The following is a 10,549-nucleotide window of genomic DNA, read 5'->3' as shown; positions in this document are numbered from 1 at the left end:
GTGTGTGTGTGTGTGTGTGTTTACATGCGTGCATGCATGGGGGGGGGGGTATATGTGTGTATATGTGCGTGTGTAAGTATGTATGTATCATAGTTTCGAGGACATGCTTTTTTTCCTCACCATTTTTCTTTCTATCTCTCTCTAACGTCTTTCTTACACCTTGTTGCTACTGCTACTAGATCAATCCTAGCATTTTTGTCTTTCATTCAATTTTATTTTGTTTTTCCCACCAAAAACATCACAAACATCACATTCATAAATTCTTTCTTTCCTTCATGTTCATTTTGCAACAAAAGTCATATACCTATTTTCCTTCATCCTAGTACTCTTTCAGTGAGTTTGTTGTAGACAGCTTTTTTTTTTCTTGCCTTTAACCCACTTATAAATGAATTCCATGTCGCATAATTTTTCGCTTCTGTACTTATACTCTGCCATGAATGTCCCCCTTTCTCTAGTTCCTTTTGTGCTGATCCACGCCACGAGTTCTTAGGCCGACCCTTCTTTCTATATCCATCCGGATTCCACTGTAAAGCACTTTTCGCTACATTTGGTTTCTTTTCTAATTGTGCTATCAATCCACTTTCACTTTTTCTGAAATATTTGCTCCCTAATCGAAACTTGATTTGTTCTTTGCCATAGCTTCATATTGCTTATGTGTTCAGGCCATCTAATTTTAAGTATACTATGCAAAATTAGATGGCATCTCTCAAAGCCCAACCCCTCCTCCTCATCGTGAGAGATGGAAACAGGTAAAGCTGGCCAACAGGGTTCTGGTGAAGTTGAATGGGCTAATCACCCATGCAATGGATTTTCAAATTGATTACAAAAACACTGATAGTTGTAGACAGTTCCCAGTCAAAAAAACTACAATCCTTCTTATTGAACTGTATTACATGCTACCGTCTAAAATGTTTCATTTCTTTTGCATGTTGTCACTCTCAATGGCCTAACACTTTCTCTTTGTGATGTTCAACTCCTCAGTGATATTTACATACACTGGGACAACCAGAAGTATCATGGCATTAAAATCTACAGACTTTAAACATACTGAAACTATGCTAATTCTGGTCCTCATGGCTAACTAGAGGTTTTTCATGTTCAAATGTCCTTTTCTATTAATTACTTCTACAGTTCATTTGTTTCCACAACTATGCATTAAACATGTCAAGGCTGTCTTGTTATTTGATAGACTTGGAAACAAGCAGGGTTGGTGTCAGAAAGGACATTCTGACTTAGAATACTATTCCAGCCTATGCTCTTCTGACCCATGCAAGTATAGAAAAGTAAAAATAACAGTGACGACAACAATGACAACGTTGACCATGACAATGACGATAACAAACTACATAAATAAGTTCTGTTTGAATAGAAAAAGAAATCCTACAATTAGTCTTTACCTTTGATAGAAGCTGCACATTCTGTTTAGTTTAGAATGTTTTCTGGACCAGTCATCTATTTCTAGTTCAAAAATTTGATGTTGTGTTTTAGGCTGAAAGTTTAGAGGATCATTGGACTGTTCTATCCATTTATTTTCATAAAATGAGCTGAAATTAAGAAATTAATTTGATTGATTATCAATAATCCAAACCAAATAAATGTAGAAAGAGAATACATTTTCTTAGAATTAGTCAACTCTAATACACAAGCAGAAAAAAATTCCTAGTTAGCCGGTCAACTGAATGAAAGTCACCAAAACCTAATTAGCAAAATGAATTTCAATCTTGTTATAACTATTATTATTATTCATACCCATCAAAATTCCATAGTCATTTAAAAAGCTTTATGATTGTTGAAAATTTATAGAGAATTATGATATCCATTTGGGGGGAAGGGGAAGCATTTGATTCTTGAGATGGTGTGAAGTCCACAGTGGTAGGACTGAAAGTTCAGTCTTTTGAGATAACTTTGAAAATTATATTCTTCATTGTAAACATACATGTTTCTCTACCTTGAGAGTTGCTAATTATTATTTCATTTTATTTCTTAAAGTCATGAAATAAACAGTCATAACTATCAAACGACATTAAAGAGATAATTTATTCATAACATTATTCTGATACAGCACAATTGATTAAGTAAAGCATTGATCATTATTTTGATATCAGAGAAAAGTTCATATGGCTACTTCAAGCCACAGTCCCAGTGAATGAAGCACAAAAGCTGCCTCACTGAGCTGTGGATATCTTATGTCACCGAACAGCAGACTTTTTCCTTTATCAGAACGTTACCCTGAATTAATTCCTTCGCGTGATGGAAAATATTGATTTCAATTTTTGGCACAAGGCCAGCAATTTTAGAGAGAGCGGTTAGTACTTATTTTAAACTAGTACTTATTTTAACGACCTCGGAAGGATGAAAGGCACAGTCAACTTCGGCAGAATTTGAACTCGGAACGTAAAGAACCGGAATAAACGCCACTAAATATTTTTGACCGGCGTACAAACAAAACTTGACGCCTGCATGATGAAAAGTGTTAACCTCTAAAACATTTTCAAGTTTAAGGTACCAAGGGAGGTAATTGTCATTACAAGGGAAGTAACTTTGTTCTCCTTTAAAACTATTTCACAGATAATTTTCTATTTCATACAAAGAATAAAAGCAACTGAAATAAATTACCATATTTTAAAGTGTATAAGGAACCCTTTTTTGTTAAAAATTAGGCTTAAGAACTATAGGAGTTTCTTATACATGGATAGTATTATAATCCCTTACAATACCTTTTTTCCAAATTTTAAGCCCTAAAAATTAGGGGGTTCTTTATACACACTAACGCTTCCTTAATGTGTGCAGTGAAGGATGTTACATAGGGTAATCTTCAAGTTTAGGGGGATAAAAAAATAAATAAAAATATTCAAGGGAAATAACTGAACGACTTACCAGTATTATCCGTTTTCTTCTAGCTGTTTATAAATAAATCACACCCTAACCCTAATCCTAACCCTAACGTCAATCAAATCACGTGTGTGATTTATTTATAAACAGAGATGTACGGAGAATACTGGTAAGACGTTCAGTTACTTCCCTTGAATTTTTTTTTTTATCCCCCTAAACTTGAAGATTACCGTTACATAGTTACTGGGGGACATTTGCATAGCTTTTTTTATATATTTATATTCTATTTGAATATTAACTTTTAAAAAAAAATTAATTTAATTATATGATAAACTGCTAGTTAATCGCAATAGCAAATTTCGAAACATGAATAAGTAAATAAACAAAACCGAATATATACTATAAATGCCTCTAGTATTTCCTTGTGGATAGTGCTGTGCTAACTAGTTACTCGTGTCCAACTAGTACGCGGAATCAAATTACTCTAGTTTGAAACACCAAGGAAAACACCAATTTTAACTATGCCGATATTTGCAAGCTTAAGACATGCTATAAGGAAAATAATGTTTTTCCTTCTTTTTCAGACATTACATCATTCAGAGCTAAGATGTCATAGTAAACATGTAAAAATCTCCGAGTGAAAAAATCATATTTTTAAAGTAGCTTACTTCTTGAAAAACAGCCTTAAGAAATTAATTCAGATAGTGTAATGAAGATAGCAGTCATACCCCCGTGGGGCGTCGCAAGACTTTGGTGCCTGGGGGTGCTTCAGAATATTAGGAAGGGGGCATCAATTTGTAATAATGCTGAAGTGGAGTCACTAAAGTGGAGTAAATCTGATGGTGCACCATTGAATAAATGGTGAGCGGGAGTGGCGTCCAGTGCACCCGCTTAGCGAGTAAGATCTCATATTTATCAATACCAGAAGACGATATCACAGGCTATCGTATATGAAACCAGTAATCACTGATGCAATATAATTCTACATGAAAGCTGAATAATTAGCGATCTATTTATCATTTCCGTTAAGGCGGTGAGCCTGCAGAATCGTTAGAGCGTTTGGGCAAAATGCCTAGCAGCATCTCTTCCGGCTCTTTAAGTTCTGTGCTCAAATGTCGCTGCGGTCAAATTTACCTTTCATCCTTTCAGCTGTTTGTTATAATACATACATCTAAAGCAAAATTTTTCAGGGGGTCCTTAAAATACTATTGTGAATCACCAATTTACTATTGTGTGAGCGGAGCACACAAAATCTTATATGGATCCTCAGGGGCGATATGGATTCCGGTTCAGAACCACTGATGTAAAGCATTCGTAATGGGTCATTTCCTATAATAAAATGTTTCAGCGTAGATAAAATAAAGTACCAGTCACGTACTGAGTGATATAATCGACTATCCCTCGCTTCCTCTTTAAATTACTATCGTTATTCCAATTTAAAAATTAAATTAAATTAATTTCTGCTTTAAAAAAGGTAATTCCAGAGCTGTACTTGTCTGGCAGGTGATTTGATCTGAGACTGTTTGTTGAAACTAAAGCTGTGTAGAAGACTCATTCTAGCCTTTCAAAAACACACAAAAACTGTTAACTTGCTGTGGAACTGTGACGGTGACCAAGTCGTAGACTGTGACGAAAATGTTGACACCAAGTAAGCGCCGTCTTAAGACATAAGTACACTGGGCAGTTAACAGCGGACCTCAGGAGACTAGAGGTCCGATTATGATTTATGTATGTTTCGATTTGCTATCAATAAATAAATATTATAGGGCCTAACACATTGATTTGGCTGGAGGCCTTTAATGCTGTTAAAACCTAGTAATAAAAGATTTAGTGAAGTTAACAATTTCTGTGCCTTCCCTTCTATAAAAGATGATACATTGCGGATTAAATTAAATTACCTCCCTTTATAGAAAAGAAGAGAAAAGGCCGTAATCTATCGACAAATTCTGTGAATCACACATTTCAGTCTGTGGTTTTTTAACCATTACCTGTACAAGACCGCTAATAAAGAAGCTTTTGACTTCGTTGATATCTCAACACACTAAATTATCAGATGAGTTTTCGAGAGACTGACTGGTTGTTCCAGCGACTTTGCCTTGCCAAACGCTTTAATATTTCTCAAAAGAAAATTTAGAAGAGGAAAACCAATTTCTCCTGGTGTCATGTATAATTGAATGGAATGTGCCTGCTTCTATTTTAATTATTTTTATTTTTTACTAATTTACTTTTGCCTTTCGTTATTTATTTTTCTTCCGTCTTTCTCCGGTTTTTAAAAAAATTTAGTTACTTCCCTTAGTTGCTAGGTTGTGGATAGTTATCTCCCTTAGACCGTAAAACGAAACATTTTATTATAGGAAATGACCCATTACGAATGCTTTAATATCAGTGGTTCTGAACCGGAATCCATATCGCCCCTGAGGATCCATATAAGATTTTGTGTGCTCCGCTCACAAAATGGTAAATTGGTGATTCACAATAGTATTTTAAGGACCCCCTGAAAATTTTTGCTTTAGATGTATGTATTGTAACAAACAGCTTGGTTTCTTTCTCTAACATTTTACATAGAAATTGGCACAATGTAAATACAAATGATGCCATGGCAATTTGGTAAGAATAATCCTTTCCTTTCCACTTCTTCTTCCTCCCTTTCTATTTTCTTTCTTTTGTTTTCTTTCCTTCTTTTATTTCTTCTTTTTCATTTCTCTTCTTTTTCCCTTTATATCATTTCCTTTTTCTCCTTCACACACATATATGTGCATGTGAATTCCATCATTTCTTCAGTCATAACTTACCTGAAAACTTTGTACCCCCCACAAGAGAAACCCAAAGTAGCAAAAGGCTGACTTAATCAAAATCAAAAAAAATTAATCTGTTATATTATTGATTATTCTTTCTTGCAGCAGTCAACACTAAATGCATGCTACGACTTATTTATTTATGATGGTAACCAGTAAAAGCATTAGAGAATGTTATTTATTCTAAATCTCTGCACTCTGAGTTCAAATTCTACTACGGTCAACTTTATCTTTCATCAGTTTGAGATCAATAACGAAAAATTATATATCTAGAGCAGTGGACAGGCAGAACTGTAAAAATGTTGGACCAAATGCCTTGCAATATTTATTCCTGTTCCTTTAATTCTGTCATAGTTTATTTGAGTGGGAGGCTTAATTTGTTGCCAAGTTTAACATCAACACTTTACACATATAACAAGTGAACTGTGGTAAAAAATAACGTGACATTTCACAGATTTCTTACCAAACCTAGACCTACTCAAAAATGGATAAAACAATGGTTTCAATTATAATAGATGAAAATCGTTTAAGTTCTTATAAAGGTAAAGCAAGGAAGCCCCTAAAGATCAGAAGAGAGGAGCATAAAAAGCCTTTGACCCATCTACTTGAGGCTGCCCCTGGTTCTGTGAGACAAACGTCATGTTTATAGTGGCCTAAATTAAAACCTAACATCAAAAATTTATGTTAATTTATATTCCAAACACTAGTTTAATAATGACAAAGTTATTTTCCTAAATTCTTCATTAGTTTCAAAATTAATTGACACAAAATTAGTGTAATTCATTAGAAATATGATAACGAAAGGCTAATGAGAGAAGAAAACCTAGTACTGATGATGTCCAGAGATGAAAGCAACTGAAACACAGACTTTCATTTCTAACAAAAAGATTAATATTCAGAAGAATTATAATCTCATTTTAGTACTTCAATACTTAAAAGTATTATTCAATAAAATGATAATTCAACATTATTAACATGGAATACATACATAAACTGCTTTGCATTCAAGTTATTTTTCTGCTGAATTATCTTGATCTTTTTACGGTCCATCTCCATGAACATTTTACGGGTCAGTACACGCTGCATCATCTGTTGTTTCTTACTCTTCCAATCCATATTGTATTTTGATTGAACCGTAGATAGCTTAGCACCTGCAATATCATCGTAACTATGATACCAACAATGATGTAGGAAAAGTGGAGTAAATCAGATAAATGCTAAGTGGTTTCGTGGCTACAGTTCTAAACTGCATTTTTCTCAAAGCTTAACTTATTAGAGATGATAAAACAGCTGCAAGTGTGAGCATGAATATTACCATTAAATGAAATAATTATGAAGAAATCTAAAACCCATTCCTGGTGTGAAAAGTAGGTATAAGCACCTAATTACTGTCAATGTAGCATTACAAACATGAAAACTTAACACTGCTAGGCTGATACTTTATTGACTTAGTTATTTCCAATTCTCATGCCAGTACCGCATGACTGGCTCTCGTGCCGGTGGCATGTAAAAACACCTACTACACTCTCGGAGTGGTTGGCATTAGGAAGGGTATCCAGCTGTAGAAACTCTGCCAGATCAGATTGGAGCCTGGTGTAGCCATCCGGTTCACCAGTCCTCAGTCAAATCGTCCAACCTATGCTAGCATAGAAAGCAGACGTTAAACGACAATGATGATGATGATGATGATGATAAATGAGGCTGAAAAAGTATACATATTTCTTCCCTCCCCACTTCATTTATGTTTAATTTTGAATTCTAATGGCTACTTTACTCTTTCACAATAACAATGGATACATTATTTGTTGGCTGCTGCCAGCTCAACCATCTCCTCCATGGTTCTTGACAAACTAGGCCCAGCCACCAACCTATCATAAGTTCCTTTGGTAGCTGACTGCCCCTCTTCCTCTTACATCATGAAAACATGTAGTATTCTCAGTCCCCAGAAAAAGAACAAAGAAGAAAAAGAAGAATGTGATTGTGGTGGTGGTGATGATGATGAGGATGGAGAGGAATTTGGTAGTAGTGAAAATGGTAGCAGCTAATTACAACATCAATATTTTATTCTTTAATGGCGTGAAATTATGGCCGCCATTAAGGAAGTACAATCTACGTATGCGCAAGGGACTTGCCTTCCCGGAAGCCCCTCGAGTGCGCATGCGTAGTAAAACCAGTACTTAAAGTGCTTTGCGCGCTTTCTAGCTCTCTTTAACGCAATGCCTTCGATGTAACAACAACTTGCTCCTCTCAGATGCCTCGACGAAGCCTTTAACCTTCCAATGCTGATCACAAGCTAACCAGCAGCTGCCAGGCTGAATAACACAGGATTTGTAAAGCCAAGCATCACCAAAATAAAACTTATTTTTATTATGTTGTTAATTGTCCTACTGTTTTCTTAATATATAATTTTGTTGAAAGGTTATAGGGAGAGACTAATGTCTCTATTGCAACTATCAACCTTTTACAATTCCTTCAAAAGTCACTTCTTCAACAATGAAATAGATTAAAAAAAAAACAACTGAAAATGTAAATAAATTTAGAGAACATACAACTTTTCTAAGCTGTGACAAAAGAAAACACATACCTATGCCGTTATTAAAGTCCTTTACCATTTCCTTATAATCTAATGGAAAAGAAAATTTTCCAGATGCCTAGAAAATAAAATATTTTTTAATAAATTTCAGTATTTTGTTTTTTTTTCTTCATTCCTTCTTCTGACGTCTAAAGTTCAATTCTGAAATTTAAATATTAAATGCAGTTGATTCCAGCCTGCACAAAGTTCTCTCGTTGTTCATTAATAATAATAATAATAATAATAATAATAATAGTGAAATTATTGTATACAGTGCTCAGGTGCACTACAACTTGTCAGAAGTGTGCATAAAGCATCTGCAGTATTGTACAAATGTCTGGAAAGTGAACAGTGTATGAGTCAGATACATGCTTGCGTGTGTATGGAGGGGAGAAAATCAGGTGTAGTGTTGGCGAATCTCCGGGAGCCACTCTGAACTCACCTATTACTTTACTCTAAAACATATAGGGGAAGGGGCCTAGTCGATTACATCGACCCCAGTACTCAACTGGTACTTATTTTATCAACCCCAAAAGGATGAAAGGCAAAGTTGATCTTGGCAGAATTTGAACTCGGAACATAAGGACAGGCAAAAAGCCTAGTGGCATTTTGCCTGGCATGCTAATGATTCTGCCAGCTTGCCACCTTATTAATGATAGTAAAAATAATTAAGAACAGCCAGGATTGTGTGAAAGGTTCTTGATATCTAAAGAAACTAGTTGTGACCCAGTATCAAGAAATCTAATTCTAAATGTGACACATTTGTGTACACCTTTAAATAATACTTTCTTAGACTGGCACAAGACCACAGATTAACTTCATCCTGGTGCTTAACTGGTTTATTTTAGTGACCCTAAAATATGACCCTAAAACACTAAGAGACAAAGACAATCCCTGCATAAAGTGAACAACAGTAATAAACTTACTTCTTCTGTCTCATCAGAGCTAACAGATACGTCAGTTTTTCTTGGATTTACTTTGGCAGTACCAGTTGTTAAATTATTTATAGTTGTGTGATTTGATTTACGATGACTGTTAGGTTTGTTTAATGTAGCATCAACATTATCAGAATCTGCTGTGAATTGTTCAGTCTGGGAATGTTTGTTGGTATTTTGCTGGGATGATTGCAATTCAGTATTCATGCAGTTCCTCAAGACATCTTGGGCTACATCAAGCTGAAATTAATCAATGTTTTATATTTTACATATGATATTTTCCAAAAAATTGAAATTTAGTTTACATAAAATTCATACAGAGCTGTAGCTAGACAACCACGAGGGAAATGAATCATCAGCTGTAAGGTAGGCAGATGGCATCCTGACACTAGCTAACAGGGTATTTATGTCTGTAGGCCTTTAAAACAATTAGCAAAAGTTTGGTACATGTAACCAAACCATACCCTCTTGTGAGATGGTCAACTGTACTTTTGGTCTCAGTCATATGTTCCACTTAGCAATAAACAAATACTACAGGATGAGGCAATTCACTGCTGAGAGCAGCAAGACTGCTAAAATTGATAAGCATTTTCAGTATACCTTAAGTGCAGGCATGGATATGTGGTTGACAAGATGCTTCCCAACCATGTGGTCTCAGGATCACTCCTGCAACGTGGCACTTTAGGCATGTGTCTTTTACTACAGCCCTAGACTGTGAGTGGATTTGGTAGACAAAAAAAAAAAAATGAAAGAAACATGTATGTATGTATGTTTGTGTGAAGGCGCATGGCTTAGTGGTAGGGCATTCATCTCATGATCGTAAGGTAGTGAGTTCGATTCCCAGCAACGCGTTGTCCTTGAGCAAGACACTTTATTTCACGCTGCTCCAGTCCACTCAATAACCAAGGTAACTAGTAAATAAGAATTGATAAAATAAGAACCAAACTTTAATATATACGGATATTGACATGATTGACTAAAACTTTTGCTGGCAGTGCTCCTCTATGGCCACAATCACTATACACGAGTGTGAGACCCAATTTTGACCATAGGCTCAGGAACAAGGGGTACAGGGAGTGCAAGTGCACCATCTACAATTCTTATGGGGCAATGTAAACACTTTAAAAGTCTTGGGTTGGACCTGGGTTTGCACCCACCAAGCAAATTTCATTCCCACACATATAGCTTTGACTGCCAGCTCCAGCAACATAACATTACAATAAGACTTCCTTTAATGAAATCCTTAATTTACTCACCTCTTTCATGCGCAGTTCCAATTCTTTCTGCTTTTTCTTTTGTTGGATGGCTGCAACCCGTTTTCTGACACGATTTTGGAACTTCTGTAGGCGGACTTCTTTCTCTTGTTGCTGTTTTACATTTTTCTCTTCTTCTTCAACAGCCAACAGCTATATATA

At 35.4% G+C, this 10,549-nt stretch overlaps 1 protein-coding gene across 2 annotated transcripts in view; it reads right to left on the bottom strand.

Moving 5' to 3' along the window:
* LOC106881311 (uncharacterized) overlaps nucleotides 1–10,549 on the bottom strand; it is a 24,914-nt gene that overhangs the window by 9,939 nt on the left and 4,426 nt on the right. For both annotated transcript variants that reach the window (XM_014931651.2, XM_014931650.2), the window contains exons 2-6: nucleotides 10,391–10,540; nucleotides 9,126–9,374; nucleotides 8,212–8,278; nucleotides 6,616–6,778; nucleotides 1,398–1,544 (exon numbers count right to left, since the gene is read on the bottom strand). In XM_014931651.2, the coding sequence (XP_014787137.1) occupies nucleotides 1,398–1,544; nucleotides 6,616–6,778; nucleotides 8,212–8,278; nucleotides 9,126–9,374; nucleotides 10,391–10,540 (776 nt within the window). The remainder of the gene's footprint in view (nucleotides 1–1,397; nucleotides 1,545–6,615; nucleotides 6,779–8,211; nucleotides 8,279–9,125; nucleotides 9,375–10,390; nucleotides 10,541–10,549) is intronic.

This window comes from Octopus bimaculoides, chromosome 5 (genome assembly GCF_001194135.2).
Source record: "Octopus bimaculoides isolate UCB-OBI-ISO-001 chromosome 5, ASM119413v2, whole genome shotgun sequence".
Classification (NCBI taxonomy): Eukaryota; Metazoa; Mollusca; class Cephalopoda; order Octopoda; family Octopodidae; genus Octopus; species Octopus bimaculoides.
The sequence above is the reverse complement of the archived record's forward strand: the minus strand, read 5'-3'. Positions and strand labels throughout refer to the sequence as shown.